The following is a 23,870-nucleotide window of genomic DNA, read 5'->3' on the forward strand; positions in this document are numbered from 1 at the left end:
TTTAAAAAGATTTTATTTGAGAGAGAAAGTGAATGAGAGAGCATGAGGGGGTGGGGAGGGGGCAGAGGGAGAGGGAGAAGCAGGATCCCCACTGAGCAAGGACACCCCCTCCCCATGTGATGTGGGGCTGGATCTCAGGACCCCAGAGGAAGGCAGGCAGTCCTGACAGAGCCACCCAGGCACCCCCACCCACTGCCTCAGGGCGGACACCTGCCCAGAGCAACCTTGCGGTGTATTCAGGAACTTCTATCTCCTTTGTTCTGCTTAGGATGGATTCTTTCACTGCCCAGGGGCTGGAGCCTCCAGCTTCCACCAGATTATCACTCCGCATTTGGGCCCCCCCCCCATCTGTAGAGGCGCCACATGGCCCAGTGTTCATCAGATAAACAACAATCACTCCCCCAGCACACCAGCTGTGCATTAATGTCCCAAGGTAATCTAACGGCCTGTGTAGCTTCAAACAACAGAAATCTATTCTCTCGCAGTTCAAAGTCTGAAGTGCAAAGTCTGAAAGTGCAAAGTCTGAAGTCGAGGTGTCAGCAGAACTTTGTCCCCTCCAGAGGTTCGAGGGGGGGATCCTTCCTGGCCTCTTCCAGCTTCTCAGGACCCCAGGCTGCCTTGGCTTGTGGCCCCCATCCTGCCAGTCTCTGCCTTAGTGTTCGCGTGGCCTTCTCCATGTGCCTCTGGGTCTTCTTTTCTCTTTCAAATCTCCCTCTGTTTCTCTTTTATTTTTTATTTTATTTTATTTTATTTTTTTGTGTGTGTGTTTTTGTTTGTTTCTCTTTTATAAGGACACCTAAGATTGCATTTAGAACCCACCTGGACCATCCAGGATAAACTCTCCATCTCAAGTTCCTCCATTTAATCACATCATTTGCTGTGTAAGACAAGAGTCACAAGTCCTAGGGATCAGGAAGTGAATGAATCTTTGGAGGGGGCAGTGTTTTCTGCCTACCACAACAGAGGTATCATCATTATTATGCCAAGGTCATAAAGGGGGAAATGGAGGCTCAGAGAGGTTACGCAACTTGTACAAGGTCACACAGCCAGTAAGAGGCAGGAATCTGACCCCAAGAGTTTTATTCCAACCTTGAGTGAAGACCAGGGATGCCGAAGGAAGCAGTTCATTTTCTCTGTTGTTGTCTTGTCCTGATTGTGGGGCTTGGGGCAATGGTGACAATGCCCTGTGCCTTGGTTTGCTGGTGGGTAAAATGAGGCAAGTTCAGGACCAGGGGCAAGAGCCCCACTCACTATGGATGCAACATTTAAGGTGGCACCACCAAACTCAACCACCCAGATAAATACTATTTAATGCAACATTTTTAAAAACAGAAATGAATGCCCTCCCCCAACCCATGATGAACAAAATATTGGCCTTTAATATAAAAATAAGGTCAGAAACAGTACCACATCGAATTATCCTGCAGCCCTGAGGCACTAGGAGAAATGAGGTGGTCTTGGAGAAGCAGGCTCAAAGTCCTGGAATGTGCTGGAGCTCAAGGTTGGGCAGCTGTGCCCTCTGGTGGCGACATTCATCCCTACACCTGCTCAGGCCAAAGATTGTCAATCAAGGATTATTGAGAACATGCTGTGATTCCAGCTCTTAAATCTTCCCTCAAACTGGGCAATTGTTCCCAAGGCTGTTTTCGTAAATCACTCCCTTGTGAGGTTTACAACTGTTGAACGTGAATGCACAAGAAAGGCCAGACTGATGGTGGGCACCAGCATCTTCCACTTGGGACATGCTTTAACTTAATCTTATTTCACAGATGATAGAAGCTGAGGCTCCATGCAGAAGTGACTCGTCCGAGAAAAAAATCAAAGGAAGAAGGAAACAAACAAATGACAACAACAAAAGAAATGGGTCCTCCAAGGCCATTCACATCAACAGTATTGATGCTATCATGTGATAGAAACAGGACCCTTGGATGCACCATGGGGGCAGGCTCTGCATGAATTGACTTGTATATCTTTCCTCAAAGCTCTAGGTAGGAAGGTTGACTAGCATCCCCATTTTGCAGATGGAAAGATTGAGGACATCAAGGTAGAGGGTGGGATGGAGCATAAGGAACTTGCAAGGTCACACCACCAGTAAGTGGCAAAGCCCAGATTTGAACGGACACTGAGTGGGGCTCAGACCTGTGTTCTTGGCCAGGACTGGTCTATGTGGTAGGGTCGGCAATTTGGTAGGGAGCAAGTGTATGATGCCCCTGCCCTCACAGAGCTCAAGTCCCGTGGGGCCCACAGGTGACACAAAAGAAAATTGGCAGAAATAATAATTAAGAGCTAAGACAGGTGGAAAAAGGGTATAGGGCTGGAGAATGCAGGGATTGGGCATCCAGGGGGTGTCCAGGTTTAGTGGTAGCTGGACAGGCTTCTCCCGGAGAAGCATTTGGTTAAGCTCCAAGGGAGCCCCAGAAGGCATATAGGGACTTAAACATCTTTATAAAACTCCTTATAATTCCCTCAAATGAAAACCAGGTGGGAATTGTATAATAAAAACCATTATGGGGGCACCTGGGTGGCTCAATCGTCTAAGCGTCTGCTTTTGGCTCAGTCATGATTTTGGGGTCCTGGGATCAAGCCCCAAGTGGGGGATCCCTACTCAGTGGGAAGTCTGCTTCTCCCTCTCTATCTGCCCCCACCCAGGCTTGTGTTCTCTCTCCCTCTCTCTCTCTCCAATAAATAAATAAAATCTTAAAAAAAAAACAACCCATCCTGGCCACCTCATACTCATTAGGATAACTATATACTATTTTAAAAATCAGAAAATTGGGACGCCTGGGTGGATCCTTGGTTAAGTGTCGGACTTTTGGTTTCAGCTCAAGTTGTGATCTCATGGTCATGGTCGTGAGATCGAGCCCCGAATGGTTCCACACTCAATGTGGAGTCTGCTTGAGATTCTTCCTCTGCTCCTCCCCCAGCTCTCTCTCTTTTTCTCTCCCTCAAATAAGCACGTTTTACAAAATCTTTTTAAAAATCAGAAAATTCAAAGTATTGGTGAGGTTGTAGAGAAATTGGAACCCTTGTGCTCTGCTTATGGGAATGTGAAATGGTGCAGCCACTGTGGAACACGGTACAGTGATTCCTCAAAAAAAAAATAAATAAATAAAATAAACATAGAATTACCAGCAATTGCATTTCTGGGTGTGTACGCCAAAGAATCGAAAGCAAGGTCTTGAAAAGATATTTGTGTACTCGTGTTCACAGCAGCATGACTCACAACAGGCAAAAGGTAGAAACAGCCCAAGTGTCCATCAAGGGATGAATGGATAAACAAAATGTGGTCCATCCATACAATGCAACGCTATTTGGCCTTACAAATAAGGGAAATACAACACGGATGAACCTTGAGGACATCATGGTGAGTGAGAGAAGCCAGTCTTTCTGGCTTCTTTCAGAAGGACAGAAGGACAAATACCCTATGATTCCACTTATAGGAGGTCCCTACAGTGGTCAGATTCACAAAGAAAGAGAGTAGGATGGTGGGCACCAGAGACTAGGGAATGGGTGGTGAGCTGGTGTTCCATGGGGACAGTCTTGGTTTGGGAAGATGGAAGAGTTCTGGGAATAGATGGTGGTGATGTTTGCACAACACCGCGCCATGTGCTTCAGGCCACCAAGCTGTACACTTAAAAATGGTTACAATGGTGAGTTTTATATTCTGTGTATTTTTCCACAATTAAAAAACAAAGATAAGGGCAGCCCGAGTGGCTCAGCGGTTTAGCACCGCCTTCGGTCCACGGTGTGATCCTGGAGACCCGGGATCGGGTCCCACGTCGGGCTCCCTGCATGGAGCCTGCTTCTCCCTCTGCCTGTGTCTCTGCCTCTCCCTCCCTCTCTCTCTCTCTCTCTCTCTCTCTGAATAAATAAATAAATAAATCTTAAAAAAAAAAAAGATAAAACGGACCAAAAAAACACCATCCTGGGCAGAACATTAGAGATTTTTCACGCTCTAGGACAGAGGGTGGGCCAAACCTAGCCCGATGGCTTATCCCAGGAGCTAAGGACAATCCATGGGATGGCAGGAAACACCGACTTTGAACACCAATGAAGCAAAATGCTTTCCCCCAGAGCAAGGACTCCCCCCTTCTTTCTCCTGAGTAGACTTGTGTTACAAAAAGTCACGTTCAATTATGGTGATTGTATTTTGAATGTTATCAGTAAAACAAATTGTGGGAACGTGTTTTCTCTCTTATTATCTTAAGTACTAACACAATTTCCTCAATTTTTGCCTGAGATTTTTCCTCTCTGGCCCTTTCTGGAAAAGGGGGGCCAGGCCAGGGAAGGGGGTGGACACTGCTTTGGTAGTTTTCATTCCAGAGCTCTTCCAGGTTCAATTCAAAATTCTGGAAACCCTACACGTGTAGACAGGAAAGGTGTGCGGGCTAATGAAAATCCAGTTGGGGGTTCAGTGAGGAGAATGGACTTCTAGAAGTCCGTGCAGAGTGAAACCCACGCCCTCCGCCATCCAGGCCAACTCACCCATGCCTCGGAGCTCCAGGGCGGGGCGGCACAGCTGCAGGGCGTCCCGGACCAGGCCGACCTCGGGACAGTCCAGGTGAGGGCCATACAGGTCAAAGTCCTCCAACAGCCCCTCGATGCCTCCAGAGACGCCCCGGCAGGAAATCCAGTTCATGCTGCCTGTGGGGGGGAAGAGACATTGTGGGGGCACATGCCTCCCTCTAGTTCATACTGGGAGGCGGGTTCTCACACTTCTCTGTTTCTCTGGGGGTTCTCAGCCTCAGCACTGAGTGTGTTTGGGGCCGTGCACTGTAGGATGCGGAGTGGCACCCCTGACCTCCATCCACCAGATGCCAGTAGCACCTCCCCAGTCATGATCATCAAAAATATGAACATTGCCAAGAGTCCCTTGGGGGAGAATCACCCCTGGTTGAGAATCACAGAGATGAACAGATGGACAGATAGACGAGTAGAAAGATGGATGGATAAATGGATGGATGGGTACATAGGTGATGATAGATGGTTAGACATAAAGATGAAAGATGATGGAAATGATAGAGAGACTGACAGGGACTCAATCTAAGACCACATTTCTCACCTCTGCACTATCAACTAGCACTAGATGCCAGTTGTACCCCCTCCCTCAGCTGTGACATCCAAAATGTCCCCAGACATTGCCAAGTGTCCCCTGCTGGTGTGTGTGGGGTGAACACAGCATGATCCCTGATGAGAACCACTGTCTTAAGAGGAGCCAAGGATTCTGGCTTTTGCCCTTTATCCTTCCCAAGCCCCGGGAGGCAGGAGCATAGCAGAAGGTTGAGACCACTCACCGTCCCTGGAAATGGGTGCAACCCTTACCCAGAACCTCCTGCTTCAGCTCTTCGAAGCGGCCTGAGTGGACCAGGTGATGGGGCAACTCCTTCAGCTTCCGCAGATTTGCAACTGTGTCTGAGAACCACAGGGGCTGAGGAGCCACCTGCGGAGGAGGAGGAAGGGGCTGGCAGCCAGGCCGCGGTGACACAAGCTCATCCATTCATTCCACAAACACGAGCCGCGCAGCCACGCACAGGTGAGACTGGAAGGGACGGGGACACAATTCCAGGCAGAGACACCTCACAACTTACTACAGGCAGGGTGGAGGCAGAGGGAGGAGCTGGGGTCATCGGAGCTGGGTCTCAGAGTTTAGGTAGGAGTCTGTCTGGTGAACCATATTGGAAAACAATGACATTCCGGGCAAGGGAAGAGCATGTGCAAAGGCCCGGGGGTGGGAGATGTCAGGAGTTCAGGAAGGTTCTGGTACGCTCCTGAATGTTGTGATTCTTTCTGCCCCTTCTGAAATGTTGGGGGTGGGGGGGCATACTCCTCATCTGCTGCTCCCTGTTCCCCCCATCATGCTGAGGCTAAGGGAACATTCTGCTTTCAGTGGAAAGAGAAGGGAAGAAAGTCAGGAGGGCATTCTGGGTGGAAAAGAAGGAAGGAGCGGGGGTGGTCCTCTCTGGGCAGCCTTGGCCTTGTCTGCACAGCAGGGTGGAGCCTGTAGGTAGAGGGCAGGGGTCCCAGACAGACACTTCACCTTGCGGTCCAGGTTCAGGGGCTTCCCCACGAGTGGCAGGGTGATGAGTTTCTTTGTGCCCTGGCTCCAGGCCCCTGAGAAGAAGTCAGCCAAGACTCCGTGCCTCTTGGCTCTCTCGGGCCCGGACAGGTAGCGCTCTTGGATCACCTCAGTCAGCTGCCTGCAGAGAGGGGACAGGGAAGGCAGCTCCGGTGGCGCAGCGGTTTAGCGCCGCCTGCAGCCTGGGGTGTGATCCTGGAGACCCAGGGTTGAGTCCCATGTCGGGTTCCCTGCATGGAGCCTGCTTCTCCCTCTGCCTGTGTCTCTGCCTCTCTCTCTCTCTCTCTCTCTCTCTCTCTCTCTCTGAATAAATAAATAAAATCTTTAAAGAAAAAAAAAGAGAGGGGACATCAGCTCGTGGACCTGGGGGACTAGGTGAGCTCAGAGGGGGCCACCCACCTTCCAGGAGGCTGCTCCCAAATGCAGGTCCCTCCTAAGCCACCCGTCGGATGTTTGCTGGCTTGCTGATCAACTGTCCTACTTGTTACCTAACATTAATCTATAAATTGGCCCATCTTTCTTTTTTCCCCTTAAATATGTTTACTTTCAAAAGGAATATTTGGGTTCTCCAATAAGTTAAATTTAAAATAAGGTACTGTAGGACCCGGCAACTCCACTCCTGGGTAAGACCCAAAAGAATTTAAAAAAACAAAACAGAACAAAAACAGGTGTTCAAACAAACACTTGGGCTCCCGTGTTCACGGCACCACTGACCACAATCTCGAGAAAGGACCCAAGGGTCCGTCAATGGTTAAAAAGATGAACAAAATGTGGTCCATCCATGCCATTGGGGTATTACTCAGCCATGAAAAGGAACAAAGCCCTGATTCATGCTACAACACAGATGACACGTGCAACTTTATGCTGAGAAAAGCAGCCAGATGCGAAAGGCCACATGCTGTGTGGTTCTATGTATGTGAAACTTCCAGAAGAGGCAAAACCACAGAGAGAGAGAGTGCATTAGTAGGTGCCAGGGGCTGGGGGCAGAGAGGTGGGGGGATGCGGAGTGACTGCTGACGGGGACCAGGTGCCCCATTGGGGAATGGAATTGCTCTGGAATGATTTAGAGGTGATGATCACACAATATTGTGCATGCACAAATGTTACTGAATTGGACCCTTTAAATTGATGAGTTTTATGTCATGTGAATTTATCCTCATTTTGAAAAACAAGTTCGTTGTGTCAGAGTCAGTGGTGTGGAAGCCCTTGAATGCCGTGCTAAGTGTACTTGTTCCTCTGGGAACGGGGATAAAGGAAGGGTCTGGAACAAGGAGGAGCCTGATGGGTGAGCCCTCGCTCTCGGGCACCCAGACAGCATTACCACCCTGCTGGACCCACCTGTGGGCGATGGCCAGGAGCGTGAAGCCGTCCACCGGCCGCCGGGCCAAGCAGTGGCCGAGATCCCGACGGAGCCTCACCCACAGCAACGGGGGGAAGCGCAACAGCTCCTTGCTGGGCGGGGTCCAGTCCTGGTACACCGCCTCCAGGACCTCGTCGTCCAAGGACAGGACGTCCTTCAGCTCTGCCTCTGAGAGCCCATGCCTGCGGGGAGGAGAGACGGACACTGGAACATACTGTGACTCCTGCGGTCGGGGGGTGCAGACACCCAGGGAGGGAGAGACATGGCCAGCTGCACAGCATCACGCCCGTCACCGAGGTGTCCACCCGAGGGTCGGCATTTGGACGGTACCCAGCAGGTGCACATGCCCCATTACAGCCATGCCCATCCTGTAGAACCTTCCTGATCTTTCCTTCTGCACACACACCTACAGAGCCGTGAACCAGCCTCTCCCCAGCCTCACAAGAGTCAGGCAGCATGGGAAGGGAGACAGGAGGTAATTCAGAAAAATAATGCAGAAACCAACTGTGCCCACCCTGGCCTCACTCATGGTTTCCAGGTCCCAGAAAGGACAGAGCGAGAGAACCGAAGTGGCTCTAAAGCAGATGAGCGATGAAGTTTCATTGCTGGACCGCAGTGGACTTCCTAATACCTGAGTGCATCAGACTGGAAAAATCAATTTTGCCTGCACATTTCAGCTGGGATGGACGGCAGCCAGAGCCGCCTTCAGAGCAACGGGAAGAGGGAGGCTGCCTTCTGTGTGCGACCTGCGTGTGGTGTGTGTGTGTGTGTGTGTGTGTAACTCCCCAATGTGGATCGAAGGCTTCATTTTGATCAGAACACCTGCCATATATAGAGAACACCTGCTCACTTAGTGTACAACACAGTGGGTGTCCTCTGGGGCCTCTTCTGTGAGATCGATCACCTTGGACCATCCCTGCTGTAATCTCATCGGGGCTCATCTTCCACACTTGTCCCAGTGGGGTAGCCACGCCATCTCCCCAATCTGATTTTCTCCTTTAGACAGTTTTCTCCAAGCCAGGATTCCTGGGAGCCCCACCTTGGGGGTCCACTTGTCAGCATCCCTGTGTGGCCCTGTGCCTCCTCAGAAACCCCCTCCTTCAGGATAGAAGCTTCTTTCTCACTCTCTGATGCACCCTCAGTGCAAATCAAGCTTGGATCCTGTCCTTTCAGGCTCAGGTTTGATGGCTCATCCCACCTGATCAGGACAGAACAACTGGGCAGGCTCAAAGAGTGGCTATCGAGGAAGCTGCAGCCCCATAATTCCCTGGCATCGTGTATTTATACAGGGCCCTCTGCGGAGAGGGGGCAGGCCAGTCAGTCCATCCATTCTCAGAGAAGCAGACACCACGTCCTGGGCAGTCAATGGCTCATCAATAAGCCATGAGCACGTTTGTTAACCATTATTCATAGAGTGTTGTCTCTGTGCAAGGCACCATGCTGACTCCTACGGGGCAGAGAGCTAGGGGCAAGCTTGTCTTCTCATGCACAGAGCCAGGGAGGAAATAACAGAAAAAGAGCAGAAAGAAATTGGATAACACCAATTACCAGGGAGAAGATAACCCATGTCACGTGATAAAGAGTGACAAGGTTGGAGGGGGCAGGAGAGGTGGGTTAGAGCAGGTGGGTCCCTCTGAGAAGATGCCACCAGATCTGGGATTGGGTGGGAGGGAAGGGGTCTGCATGAGATTGAGGGCCAGGGTGCTCCAGGCATGGGGTGGAAGGCAGCCAGGACCAGTCAGCCTTGGTAAGGAGGCTGGATCCGATTCTCAAAGTGATGGGAAGTCACTGGAAGAGTTAATCAGGGCAGGAACTGAATCTGATTTATAATTTTAAAATCTTACTCCAGGGACACCAGGGTGGCTCAGTGGTTGAGCATCTGCCTTCGGCTCAGATCGTGATCCTGGGGTCCTGGGATCGAGTCCTGCATTGGGCTCCCCGTGGGGAACCTGCTTCTCTCTCTGCCTATATCTCTGCCTCTTTCTGTGTCTCTCATGAATAAATAAATAAAATCTTAAAAAAAATAAAATCTTACCCCAGACAGGCTATTCAAACCACAACTTGTACACGCACGTTCAGAGCAGCATTATTCGCAGTAGCCGGAAGTGAGAACCGTCCAAATGACCAGGTATGGACGAGCGGATAAACAAACTGTGGTTGCTATGGTCTGAGTATGTGTCTCCCCCTAATCCATACATTGACATCCTAATCCCCAAGGTGATGGTATTCGGAGTTGGGCCTTTGGGAGGCAGTTAGGTCATGAAGGTGGAGCCCCATGAGTGGGGTTAGTACCGCAGAGAACTCCCTTACCCCTTCTGTCACGTGAGGACACAGCAAAGAGAGGGCCATTTAGGAACAAGGGAGAGAGCTCTTACCAGACACTGCATCTGCTAGGACCTTCACCTTGAACTCCCCAGCCTCCCAGAACCGTGAGAAATAAATTGTTTATAAGCTACCCACTCTATGGTGTTTTTGTTACAGCAGCTCAAATGGACTAAGGCAGTGGTGTGTCCATACAATGGAATATTCTTCGGCCATATGAAGAAACAAAGTACTGATGCACTCTACACAGATACAGGAAACAGTACGCTAAGTGAAAGAAATGCGTCACAGGAGACCACGTATTGCATGATTCCATGTGCTTGGAATGTTCTGAGCAGGATCCGGAAAGCCACAAGGTAGATTAATGGTTGCCTGGTGTTCACTGTGCTTCCCCGCAGAAGCCGGGAAGGCGTAAGGAGTAAGGAGTGCTCCTCCCAGCATGACTCAGCCTCACACTGCTGACATGTGGAGTCGGATCGCTCTTTGTAGTGGGGACTGTTCTGTGCATTGGAGGACTTTTAGCAGCACCCTCTATAAACCACCTGCCCACCCTGGGACGGCCGGCCCTATACCCTGGTCTCCACTCACTAGACGCCAGCAGCCCTACCCCCAAGCTGTGACAACCAAAAATGTCCCTGGACATGACTAAGTGTTCCCTGGGGGCAGGATCTCCCCAGGCAAGAACCACTGGCCTAGAAGGACCCATATCTGCTCTGGGAGCCGGGCTCTCACCTTCACAGCACACCGTGTGTGTGGAAGCATGATGTGCTTTTGTAGAACAAGAGGTACTGAAATCACCAGCCCTGCAGGCACCCTCTATAAACCACCTACCCCACCAGGCCCTGGGACGGCCGGCCCTGCACCCAGTGAGGCCCTCTGCTTTACTAATTGGACCAGACGTGGGGCCAAGCAGGCCAATTATTTTTGTCTCCCTAGATTTTGGAATCAGGACCCGAGAAAGAGCCAGTAGGATAGTGCCAGTTCTCTGAAATGGGAGTTAATGATGCCAGTAGAAGCTCGAGGCAAGTAGATGTTCCCGGGGGGACAAAGGAAGAGTCCAGGATAGAAGCCAATGGGCAGAGAGGACCCAGAGGGCGAGGGGATGAGAAACTGCTCTGATTCTCATGGCTTTCTGGTTCCCATGACAACCCCACCTCCTCCGTGTAGGCTGCATCAGGTTGGCCTCATGGCTTACCCCTTTACCCTGGAACATTCCTGTCTGTCTTCATCCTCTTATAGAACCCAGGCCCAGTCCCCACTCTGGGAGGGCATCTATCACAAAACCTGGGGGATGACATGAGATCTGGGGTATGCCCCCTTGGAGTCGGCAATTGGGTGGGTGGCCCTGGATCCCTTGAGCTCTTCCCATGGCCTTGTCATAAAGCCCTTACTTCTTACACACTAGCGTGAGTGGGATTCTGTGCCTGGCAAACAAGCAGACAAACAAACGAACAGTTACGCTCACTGGTCTGATCACTGCCATCTTGACTGGTTTGCGACAAAGGACAAAGGAAGAAAAGCCTGCCTGTTATATTGAAAAGAGGCAAAACCACCTTGTCCAATAATTTCTGATGGCGGGCTTGAGTGTTTTCTGATGGCTATTTGCATCGTGGCAGAGCTTTGGGGACGCCTGGGTGGCTCAGTGGTTGAGCATCTGTCTTTGGCTCAGGTCATCATCCTGGGGTCCTGAGATCAAGTCCCGCATCAGGCTCCCTGATGCCCATGTCTCTGCATCTCTCTCTGTGTCTCTCATGAATAAATAAAAAGTAAAGTCTTTTTAAAAAGAAAAAAGACAGAGCTTTGCTGGCAAGTGTCTGCTAACTGGCTTCCCCCCCCCCCCCCCCCCGCCTTGGGGGCCAGAATCTGGGTGTGTGGACACATTCCTCTCTCCTGCTCCTTATTTCCGACTCACCTCTGTCCCTACCCGGCATCCCTGAGCTCCTGACCATCATGAGGTCGCAGTGTGCAGCCCTGAGACTTTCTCTGGACTGAGCAGCTGAATGTAAGCATTCAGTCCTTCAAGCTCTAGAAACACATTGAAATTGGATTTTCCTATTTCCTTTTTTGCTGATTCCCACTCAACAAGCTTGGGATGCTGGTGGTCAATCCTTCACAGCACTTGTTTGTTTGTTTGTTTGTTTGTTTGTTTGTTTGTTTGTTTTTAGCACTTGGTTTTAAAAAGGTTTTTCTGAAATCTCCCCATAATATTGCCTATTAAATAGAGGGGAACTTGCAAATTTACAAAGGGAAAAAAATCCACATCTAAGAAGGGCTGAGCATCACTCAAGTTCAACTTGAATGTGATCACGAGGAAACCTCAGACCAACCCAGATGCAGGGACACTCTGCAAACTACCGCCCCCCCCCCCAGCCCAGATGCGGTCCCCAGACCAGCAGCAATCAGCATCAGGCAGTGAGAAACACGGGATTCCTTGTCCCACCCCAGACCTGCTGAATCAGATTCTTTATTCAAAAACAAGACCTGAGATGTTATCTGCATTGAGGGTCGAGAAGCACTGATCTACAAATCACTGGCCTGGACTCTCCAAAAGAACAAAAACAGATGGTGGAATGTTTCAAATTAAAGGAGACCAAAGAAACTTGACAACTAAATGTGACATGTGATCCCGGTTTGGATAGTGGCTTGGAGGCAAAGAGGGGGGAGGCTATAAAGAACGTTTTTGAGATAAGTGGCAAACTTTCACTGTAAACTGTGTCTTATATAGTATTATTGGATCTGTAATGTATTTCCTGAATTTTTTAATTGTTCTGTGGTGACATGGGGGTTCTGATTGACCTTGTTCTTAGGAAATATGTGAAGCATTTAAGGGTAAAGGGGAATAATGCCTGTAATGAATCCTCAAAAGAAAGAAAGAAGAAAGAAAGAAAGAAAGAAAGAAAGAAAGAAAGAAAGAAAGAAAGAAAGGAAAGAAAGGAAAGAAAAGAAAGAAAGAAAGAAAGAAAGAAAGAAAGAAAGAAAGAAAGAAAGAAAGAAAGAAAGAAAGAAAAAAGAAAGAGGGGGTTAGGGAGAGAAAGCTAATGCGGCACATCAGTGATCCCAGAAGAAGGGCATAGAGCTGTAGTTCTTGACTAAGGCCTCTTGGTGATATTCTGAGACATTTTTGGTTGCCACCACTCAGGGTACTACCAGTAGCCAGGGTCGAGGCCAAGAATGCTGCTCAACATCCTATAGTGCATAGGACAGCCCCCACATACTGATGATGCAGCCCCCAATATCAGTAGGGCTGAGAAACTGTGATATATGGGCCATTCTTTGCACTAGTTTAATACTATGGGAATTCCTCCACTAGTCTATAATTCCAAAGTATTTCAAAGTAAAAACCGTACAAAAGAAATACCACCAGCAGGTCCATAGATGCAGGAAGCAGGTTGGGGCCGCTCGGGGCTGGGGGTGGGGAGTGGCCGCTAATGGGGATGGGGTTTCCCTTTGCAGTAATGGGAATGTTCTAGAAATGGATAGTGATCGTACAAGACTGTGAGCGTCCTAAATGCCACTGGGTCATCGCGGGCTTTCAAAGAGGGCACTTTATGACACACGAATTGTGTTGAGTTGAACAGCATCCCCAACGTGCGTGCCCACCGGAAGCCTGCGAAGCCTGTCTCTAGAGAAGCAGTCCGCGTACGTGGAGGTCACACTAGATCAGAGCGGGCCCTGAGCCAGTGAGCGGCGTCCTTACAAGAAGAGGGAAATTCAGACAGGAAGGCACACAGGGAGGAGGCTGTGAGATGGCAGTCTACAGGCCAAAGGTTGCTGGCCACACTAGAAATGAAGAGAAAAGCCTAGAACAGATTCTCCCCTGGCGCCTCCGGAGGGAGCACGGCCCTGTCGATGCCTTGACTTCAGACTGCGGCCTCCAGAACAGTGAAAGAATAAATATCCGTTCAGAGCCATGAGGCGTGAACGCATCATTCTCATTTATGAAGAGGGTGTAAACGACAGACACTTACCGGGAGGACACGATGTAGCCCAGCACGTGGGCCACCAGGAGCTGCCCGTGTGTCTGCTCCAGGCGGGCACACAGCTGATGGATCGCTTCCTTAGCAGTGGAGGCCAGAGGGGCAGGTATGGTGAAGGAGGCCCACTTCCGGGCCTCCTCAAAGGCCAGCCTCAGCCGTCCTGGGTGCCCACACTCTGGGAGGCTGGCCCAGAGCAGCTCCCTCTGCCCTGGGCTCAGCGTCCTCCGCGAGGCGGCCAGCAGGAGCTGGATCATCTCCTGCCCTTGGTTTCCGGAGAGGGGTTTCACCTCCCAGTAGGTCTCTGGGTCCATCAGCGTCTGTCTCATGATGTCTAGAATCCCTGGCTTCCCCGAGCAGGCTGAAAGGATAAGGTGGATCCTCGGGGGGCACTGGGGAGGCAGCCAGGGGACCCTCCGGGCGCGGCAGATGGAATCCACATCATCCATGGAGTCCAACAGGATCACAAGTGACTCGAAGTTTCGGCAGGAGACAGTGTGGAGGAGGGTGTGGAAAAACTGGACCACCCTGGCATGGGCCTCCAGGACCTGGGCAGGGGGCAGGGGCAGCCCATAGGCCAGGCACACCTGGAAGCAGATGCTCTGGAGCAGGCCTCGGGCGTTGGAGCTCATCTGTGACATCCCCAGAAGCCGCAGGACGGTCACTGTCTTGCGGCCAAGCAGTCCCGGCATTTGTTCTGCCAACTTGCACATCAGCGCTGTCTTTCCGATGCCTGGAGGTCCAAAAAGCACCAGGGGTGAGTGGGGATGGCCATCGCTCTGCCGGAGCCACTGCCCCAGCTGGGCCAGGAGCTCCTGGCGGCCACAAAAGGTCCAGGTGGCCTCGGTGCTCAGCCCCAGGTGGTGGCGGATCTCCTGGTAGAGCCATGCCAACTCCTGCCTGCCTGCCTCCTGCTCCCGGAGGTGCTCAAGGACCTGGTGGTTAGCCCTGGCCACAAACTGCTCCCCCAGCTCTTTCAGGTACCGAGCATGAGCCTTGTTTTTGGGGTTCACCAGGTCTCGGCTCCATGGCAGGTGGTGGGCCTTGAGGACTCCAGGTTGTGTGTCGGCAATGCGTCCCTTGAGGCCACTGAGAAGGTTCTGGGCATCTGTGTCCAGGCAGCCATCTGCGAGCCGGTCCACCATCTTGAGGGCGCAGTCTTCCAGGATGTGTTTGTTGAGGTCTTGGATCTCTCTCAAGAAGACAGTCGCCCCCTGGTCTCCGTCTGTCAAGCTCAGCAGGCCCCGGTCTATCTCCCACTCAATGACTAAAAAAAGTGGGGAAAATGGGAACAGAGTATGGTCATCATTGTGTGATCAGTTGGCCCAAGTAGTGATGCTTGAGAGACATATTTGGGAGGTAAGGACTTCGGTTCTCACACTTAATGTGTGCTGGAGTCACCTGGCATTACCATAGACAATGTGCAAACTGATGCACTCAAGTGTGTTCCAATAAAACTTTATTTACAAAAAAAAAGCAGTGGGCCCAATTTGGCCAGAGGACTATGGTTTGCCAGAGTCACTTGGGGGCTCAAAAAACCTGTATTGGGGATCCCTGGATGGCTCAGCGGTTTCGCGCCTGCTTTAGGCCCAGAGCGCGATCTGGAGTCCCGAGATCGAGTCCCAAGTCTGGCTCCCAGAATGGAACCTGCTTCTCCCTCTGCCTGTGTCTCTGCCTCTCTCTCTCTCTCTCTCTCTCTCTCTCTAGGTCTATCATAAATAAATAAAAATAAAAATAAATCTTAAAAAAAAAAAAAACCCATATGGCTGGGCTCTGCCGCCAGGAGTTCTGATTCATCAGGTCTGGGCGGGGCCCATGGGTTTGCATTTCCAAAAAGCTCCCAGCTGATGCGGAGACTGCTGGTCCAGGGGCCAAGCCAAGAAGAGCACTAATTCGGTCATTATTAATCAAAGAAGCCTTGGTATAGGCAGCACAGAGGTTGTATGTGAGAAGTAGCCCCATTATAAAAAAATACCATCAAACGTAAAAAGTTAAATATGGAATTTCTATAGAAATTCCACTTCTAGGTATGGACCCCAAAGAGCTGAAAACATAGACCAACAGATACCTGTGACCCAAGTTCCCAGCAGTATTATCCACAGTAGCCAAAAGGTGGAAACAGCCCAAGGGTCCATCAAGTGATGAATGGATAAACACAATGTAATCCATCCATACGATCGAATATTCTTCAGCCATAAAAAGGGATGAAGCTCTGCTTCATGCTACGGCACGGATGAACCTTGAAAATACTGGGCCGAGTGAAAGAAGCCAGTCCTAAAAGGCCACACACCGTCTGATTCCATGTACACAAAATGTTTAGAACAGGCAAATCCATAGAGGCAGAAAGCCAATTGGTAGTTGCCAGGGGCTGGGGGAAGGGGATGGGGAGTGACTGTTAATGAGTATGGAGTTTCTTTGGGGGTGATGGAAATGTTCTGGAACTAGATAGAAGTCGTGATTGCACAACATTGTGAATGCACTAACTGTCACTGAATTCTTCACTTTAAAGCAGTTAATTTCATGCTATGCGAATGTCACTTCAATGGGAAGAAAATCCATTGTTGTCAGTTTTGGGTGCCTCCGTTGTGACACATTAATTCAACAAACATTTGTTGATCTCCCACTTGGGCCAGCCTCTGCTCTCCACACTGTGGCGTCTAGCAGAGAGAAAAATGTACAAAGGTCCCTGTTGCCTTTGTGGAGCGGTTATTGCAGTCTTAGTGAAGAAATGGACACAGACATGGACAGACAGGTAGATGAGGACATCTGTCTATCCTGGGCAGAGAAGGACAGACGGCATTTGAAGCCACAGAAAACTGCTGCAAAGGCATGGTGGCTGGGGAGAAAAGTTTTTAATGAGCCTAGAGGCTGAGAGCATGGGTCAGCATGCTTTTCTCTAAAGGGTCAGATAGGAAATATTTTAGGCTTCACAGGTCAAATGGTCTCTTTACAACTATTTAACTCTGGGGATGCCTGGGTGGCTCAGTGGTGGAGTGTCTGCCTTCGGCTCAGGTTGTGATCATGGGGTCCTGGGATCGAGTCCCACATCAGGGTCCCTGCAGGGAGCCTGCCTCTCCCTCGGCCTGTGTCTCTGCCTCTCTCTCTCTGTGTCTGTCATGAATAAATAAATTTTAAAAATCTTTTAAAAAAGACCCCACCGACTATTCAACTCTGCTGTCATAGAGTGAAAGCAGCCATAGACAACATGCAAACCAATACGTTGAGTGTGTGCTAATAAAACTTTATTTACAGAAACAAGCAGTGGGCTGAATTTTGCCTTTGGGCCACAGTTGGCTGACCCCTGTCCCAGAGCATACAGAAGCTGCCCCGAGGACCCATATTTTCCAGAGCCAAGAGCAGACACTGATTTCCCCTCCGAGGCCATTGTTTTGAAAGAGCAGTCAGACCGGAGGAGTTATTTTTTAAGCCACCCTGGGTTCAGCAGAGGCTCCCGGGTCTCTGGAGCTGAGTGAGTCAGGCCCTTGGAGACAGAACTCGGTCTCAGAGCCAGGATAAGAGCCACTCAGATGCCCTCCTCGGAGTGTCACCACTCCCCTCTCGGCCCCAAGAATGGAAGTCAGGGATCAAGGCAACTGACAATCCTGAAATGGGATCCTTCTGGGACACATTTCAGCACGAATCAATCCAAGACCATCTGCTCTGCCACCTGCGGGCTTCGTGACCTTGGTCAAATCACTGTGTCTCTCTGAGTCTGTTTCCTCTCCCGGAACATGGGTGGACTAGTTTAACCTCAGTGGGGCTGCTGGCAGGATCTTCTATGAAACAACATTTGTGAAAAGCTGAGCTCTTTATGCTGAAGGAGCAGAGCACGTCTCACAATGTCGTAGACTGTGTGACCCCATTCTATAATTGTTGAAATAACCAATTATAGGAATGGATGACTGGGGCAGCCCGGGTGGCTCAGCAGTTTAGTGCTGCCTTCGGCCCAGGGCGTGATCCTGGAGACCCGGGATCGAGTCCCACGTCTGGCTCCCTGCATGGAGCCTGCTTCTCCCTCTGCCTGTGTCTCTGCTCTCCCTCTCATGCTCTGTGTCTCTCATGAATAAATAAATAAAATTAAAAAAAAAAAAAGGAATGGATTACTGGTTGCTGGGGGCTGAGGCCTGGGTGGGGGGCCCAGTGTGACTCTAAAAAGGTAGTGGGAGGGACCTCTGCAGTGAGGAAATAGTCCCTCATATGGACTGTGGCAGTTATTCGTAGCTACACAGGTGTTAAAATTTCCTAGCATGAAATATCTGTGTGCACGTGTACCGTACACATGCCCACACACGTCTGTGAAAGTGATGCTTTGTCTAGTGGTCACAACATCAACTTCTTGGTTGTAATACTGTACTTCAGTTTTGCAAGATGCTACCTTTGGGGGAAACTGAGTGGAGGATACATGGGACGACTTCCTCCTTTTTTTTTTTTTTCTTTTTACTTCCTGTGACTCTCCATTTCAAAATAAAAAGGCTGAAAAGAAGACAACTGAGCAAGGGCCCTGGAAATGTGCTCTGAAGACACTGTCGCTAGCATGCGTTTATACTTTCTGCTACTTTCCAGGAGTTTCTGTTTGTTCTTTCAGGCAGGGAATCTTTTTTTTTTTTTTAATTGTTTACTTAGTTAACAGAGAGAGCAGGGGGAGCGGCAGAGGGGGAGGGAGAGAGAATCTCAAGCAGACTCCCTGCTGAGAGTGGAGCTGATGCAGGGTTTGATCTCACGACCCTGAGGTCATGACCTGAGCCAAAATCACAAGTCAGACGCTTAACCGACTGTGCCACCCAGGCACTCTTTTGAGTGGGAATTCTTAATGGGCTGGATTTGATCAAAAGAGATCATGGTTGGGAAGAGACTATGGGGCAAGATCCCCACGGTGACTCTAACTAATTCAATTTTATAGATGAGGAAACTGGGGCTCTAACCTGCCAGGGGTCAGTACAGCTGAGAAAGGGCAAGGCTGCAAGTCCAGGCCCATGCCAAAGCTCAGACCCCGGAGGCTGATTATAGTCCCAGTGGCAGTTAATCTCTATGAAAGCAATTAGCACATTTGGATTCATGTCATAGAGCGAGCAATAGCAACGTGGTAAGCGCTTAATAAACAGTAGCCATTAACATTGTTATTCATATAGGCGCTGAATTAAAAAATGGTACCTCATTCCTAATCTTAACCAAAGTATCGAGTTAGCTTCACCTGTGATGACAGGTGTGCATCAGGTACCCCTGATATGATGAGAAAGGGAAGGAACTTCACCTCTGTGGTGTTCCTCTCAGAAACCTATAACCCCCATCCAACCATGAGAAAACACCAGACAAGCCCAGATTGAGGGACATTCCACAAAAGACGTGCGTGGCCAGCGCTCCTCAAAATGGTCAAAGTCATGAAAAATAGGGAAAGGTTGAGACAGGTCCAGGGGGACCTGAGATGTGACAACTAAATGCAATGTGGGAACCTGGACGGGATCATGGAACAGAAAAACATTAATGGCAAAACCGATGAACTCTAAATAGTCTGGAGTCTACTTAATTGTCACGTACTGATGTTATTACTTCTGGCAAATGTACAGTGGTCACATAGAGGTTAATTTCTCTGTGTGAATAACACACAGAGACTCTGTATATCTTTTTTTTTTTTTTTAGATTTTATTTATTTATTCATGAGAGAGAGAGAGAGAGAGAGAGAGAGGGGCAGAGACACAGGCAGAGGGAGAAGCAGGCTCCATGCACCGGGAGCCCGACATGGGACTCGATCCCGGGTCTCCAGGATCACGCCCTGAGCCAACAGCGGCACTAAACCGCTGAGCCATCCGGGTTGCCCCAGACTCTGTATATCTTTGTAGCTTTAGAACATTGTCATTTTTCTGCAAATCTAAAGTTATCCCCAAATAGGGGCACCTGGGTGGCTCAGTTTGTTAAGCATCTGCCTTTGGCTCAGTTCATGATCTCAGGGTCTTGCGATCGAGTCCCACGACCGGCTCCCTGCTCAGCGAGGAGTCTGCTTCTCCCTCACCCTCTGTCCTTCCCCTTGCTCATGCTCTCTTTCAAATAAATAAATAAAATATAAAATAACAAATAAAAAAGCAAAATTATCTTCAAATAAAAAGCTTATTTTAAAAAATTGATATGTCATTACTAGAATTAATATATATAATAGACGGTGATATATTTTAGTACAATGAAAATGCTATTGACATAAATTGCTATTCAAAAATCTTTAAATAAATCAATGTATTTAATATGTTCATAATATAAATCCATATATTTAATATGTGGATAGAATGAGTTCATGTTTTTAATATTTTTAGTAAGAGAAATTCATATACTTAATAGTTTGGGTGATATAAATGGCCATATCTGACATATTACTAAACCTGTGAACAATGATAAGATCTGTTTCTTGCTGGTAGCAAGCAGTGGGGAAATGGCTTGGCAACACTCCCATTTTTTTAAAAGATTTATTTATTTATTTTAGAGAGAAAGGTAATGAGAGCAGGGGGAAGGGCAGAGGGAGAGAGAGAATCCCAAGCAGGTCCCATGCTCAGTGCAGAGCCAGACATGGGGCTCGATCTCACGACCCTGAAATCGTGACCCCAGCCTAAACCAAGAGTCAGAGGCTTAACTGACTGAGCCCATCCAGGCGCCCCAACAACACTGCATTTTTAGAAAAATCTTTCTGGTAACCAGTGTGGAGGATGGACGAGCCAGAGGTTGAGGCTAGAGGTGGAAGGTTCAGGGGCCGGCTGGGAGTGGGTGATGGACTCTGGTCAAACCTCTATTCCTCACCTTAGGTGATGGAGACCCCCTTCTGTACCTCAGTTTCCACCCCTGAGGCAGGTGCAGGGAGGCTGGAGGACTCAGTCTCCCCAGCAGGGGCTGGCTCTCCGGCTAACATCAGGTGACCCACTGCTCCAGTTTTTCCAGGACTCTCTGGATGCAGCCCTAAAAGTCCTAGACAAACCAGGATAGTGGTCATCTTAGAAGCCTTCCCCCAGGGCAGCCCGGTGGCTCAGCTGTTTAGCGCCGCCTGCAGCCTAGGGCGTGATCTTGGAGACCCTGGATCAAGTCCCACGTTGGGCTCCCTGCATGGAGCCTGCTTCTCCCTCTGCCTGCGTCTCTGCCTCTCTCTCTGTGTCTCTCATGAATAAATAAATAAATCTTAAAAAAAAAAAAAGAAGCCTTCCCCCAGAGCCAGGAGCTTCCCTGGGAGATGGGAAGAGGGAGTTGGAGGGGGAGAGGAAAGGAGGGTCCTAAGAGACAGAGAATTGGACGTGGCTGAACTCTTGGATCAGTAAAATAACCTTTCGCAGAACCAGGGATCCAAGAGCTAGGCTGATCTGGCCTTTACAGACACGCAGGCTGTGGCATTTGGACAATATTCGATGCGTGTATTTGAACGTGGGGCATTTCCTGTGGACCCTGAGAGGGGTGGGTCTTGGCAGCCTCACCTGACCAGTGGTAGCGGTGCCACTGCTCCTGGGTGATGAGGCCCAGCCTCCGGGCCTCCTGGGCTCCGGAGCGCAGCACAGAGGTCAGGGTGGCCTCTTCGGGCCCCTGGGTCTCCGCAGTGCCTAGGGCCTGAAGCAGGTAGGTGGGGGGCACGGCGTTCTCATCCCTCCGGAAGCGTCGAGCCACCAGCTCCAGGTCGCGTGGCTTGGAGGCCAGCTGGGATCTCAGGGCCTCCCACTCCTTCTCCTCGATCAGTGTAGGGACTGGACAGGGGCCGTACTGGTCACCTAAGAGGGCCTGGCAGAGAGAGGGGCATGGGTTCAAATCGGCTTGGGGTGGGACGCCTGGTGGCTCAATGATTGAGCATCTGCCTTGGGCCCAGAGCGTGATCCTGGAGACCCGGGATTGAGTCCCTCCTCGGGCTCTTCACGGAGCCTGCTTCTCCCTCTGCCTCTCTCTGTGTCTCTCATGAATAAATAAATAAAATCTTAAAAAAAAATTGGCTTGGGCGCTTAGTTCTGTGACCCTTGGTGAGACACACTGAACTCCCCAAAATGGGCCTGGCTGTGGTGCCAGGGTGGTAATTACACTAAGAAGTGCAGGCTAGAGCCTTAGAGCATCTGCATGTGAAGGTATCTAAGAGTAGGGGACATCAGACAGGTAAATTTTGAATCTGATCAGGTTCCAAACATTAAGGGATCTTTCGCTGGGAAAACCCTTTGTGGAAGGTGAATAATGGTCCCCAAAGAGAGACAACCCTAATCCCTGGACCCTGTAAACACACCTTACATGGGAAAGGGTTGTGATGGTTATTTTTAGGTGTCAGTTTGATTGGGCTAAGGGATGCCCAGATAGTGGGTGGAATACGATTTCTTTTTTTTTTTTTTTAATTAAAAAAATTTTTAACTTATTTACTCATGAGAAACAGAGGCAGAGGGACATAGGCAGAGGGAGAAGCAGGCTCTCCGTGGGGAGTCCGATGCAGGACTTGATCCCCGGACTCCAGGATCATGAATTGAGCCAAAAGCAGACGCTCAACCACTGAGCCACCCAGGTGCCCCTGGAATATGATTTCTGAGTATGCCTATGACAGTGTCTCTGGAAGGGATCGAAGTGGTAAACTGAGTGAAGCAGACAGCCCTCCCCAATGTTGGTGGGCATCGTCCAATCCACCAGGGGCCCAAATAGGACCAGAAAACCCCAACACCAAAGAAATTAGGAAAAAACAAAACCAAACAGTTTACAAAGGTAAACTGCATCGGCGTTCCTGGTTCTCAGGCTTTGGGACTCAGATCAGGACTTGCATCTTCAGTCCCCTGATTTTCAGGCCTCAGGCCTACAGCTGAATTACACCACCCACTTTCCTGGTTCTCTGGTGTATAGACAGCAGAGGGGGGACTTCTTGGCCTCCATCACAGTGTAAGCTAATTCCTGTAATAAATCTCCTCTTATGTATCTCTCTCTCTATCCATTGGTTCTATTTCTCTGGAGAACCATGACTAGCACAAAGGTGTTTGCAGATGTGATTAAGTGAAGGATTTTGAGCTGGGGAGATTATCCTGGATTACCTCGGCCCTAAATGCAATCCCAAGAGTCCTTAATAAGAGACAGGCAGAGGGAGAGAAGACTACAGCTTCTTATATGTAGGTATCAGCTTATTCCAGACATGGAGCTGTGGCAAGAGATAAGGACTCCATTGGCCCCGCCCAAATTTCATGCTATGACATGGTCCTGGGGGCAGGTGAGTATCAAAGGTACGGGGTGAACTCTGTCTTTATTTAGATCGAGCTAAAGAATAAGACATGAGAAGGGGTGCGCTGGGCAGAGGGCATTGCAAACCATGGGGACAGCATGTGCAAAGGCCCTGTGGCAGGCAATGGCTCCAAAGAGCCAGAGCAGGAAAGCCGAGGTTGGGGAGGTGGTTGAAATACCAATGAGGAGGGGGGCAGTGGTGACACATAAGGCCATCCCTGTGCTCACTTCAGCAACACATATACTAAAATTGGAATGAAACAGAAGGCTATCCCCATGGGTAAGATTTTGCGGCAGAGCGGTGAGGCCCTAAGACCTTGGTCTTAATGCCAAGAATCCTAGTTCACCCTCTCTCTGCCCCAAGAGAAGGTGCAAACCAGAATGCTAGAGAATTAGGCTAGAGGAGGTCCAGGACACGGAGGCTGAAGTCTTGAGTTTCCGCATCATGAAATGGAAGCAGTCAACCCACCCCTCTTCATTGGGTTGTACAAGAATATTCCAGGGGTGTGCACCCAGGGACCCAGAGAAGTGGAGCCTGTGATGATGGGAGTTTGAACAGGACCTCACTCTCTGGGGGCCTTTCCCACAGCGTCAGTCTCGGAGCATTGAGAGGAGCTGGAGAATCCAGCCAACCACGAACCACAGATCTCAGCAAGGAGATGGAAGGTGGAAAATGCTCCTGCCTGAGGGACCAGAGCAACAACAGGAAGAGCTTGAAAGAAAAAGGTCAGGAGCCACCAGGAGCAACTCTCTGGGGACGCTGGAGCTGCCGGTGGCCCAGGAGAGCCAGAGCCTCTAAAGAAGTACCGTGGGGAGCTGTCCCCTGCTACTCGCGCTGCCTAATGACTTATTTACCAGAGAGACACCTCTCCAAGGGCCACCAGCACAGCTCCCAGCTCCATGGGAAGACCCCCATTCAGAGCCGCTGAAGGAGAAGGATGCC

The 23,870-nt window shown here is 49.9% G+C and overlaps 1 protein-coding gene across 9 annotated transcripts in view; it reads right to left on the reverse strand.

Annotated features, from left to right (window-relative positions):
* Positions 1 to 23,870, reverse strand: part of NWD1 (NACHT and WD repeat domain containing 1) — a 65,648-nt gene that overhangs the window by 30,997 nt on the left and 10,781 nt on the right. For 5 of the 9 annotated variants that reach the window (XM_025989701.2, XM_025989702.2, XM_072721295.1 and 2 more), the window contains 6 exons: positions 21,175 to 21,472; positions 13,727 to 14,999; positions 7,415 to 7,618; positions 6,038 to 6,197; positions 5,323 to 5,440; positions 4,486 to 4,644 (listed from right to left, as the gene is read on the reverse strand). In XM_025989701.2, the coding sequence (XP_025845486.2) occupies positions 4,486 to 4,644; positions 5,323 to 5,440; positions 6,038 to 6,197; positions 7,415 to 7,618; positions 13,727 to 14,999; positions 21,175 to 21,472 (2,212 nt within the window). The remainder of the gene's footprint in view (positions 1 to 4,485; positions 4,645 to 5,322; positions 5,441 to 6,037; positions 6,198 to 7,414; positions 7,619 to 13,726; positions 15,000 to 21,174; positions 21,473 to 23,870) is intronic. The other 4 variants (XM_025989703.2, XM_072721297.1, XM_072721298.1 and 1 more) reach the window with 1 other exon arrangement.

This window comes from Vulpes vulpes, chromosome 9 (assembly GCF_048418805.1).
Source record: "Vulpes vulpes isolate BD-2025 chromosome 9, VulVul3, whole genome shotgun sequence".
Lineage (NCBI taxonomy): Eukaryota > Metazoa > Chordata > Mammalia > Carnivora > Canidae > Vulpes > Vulpes vulpes.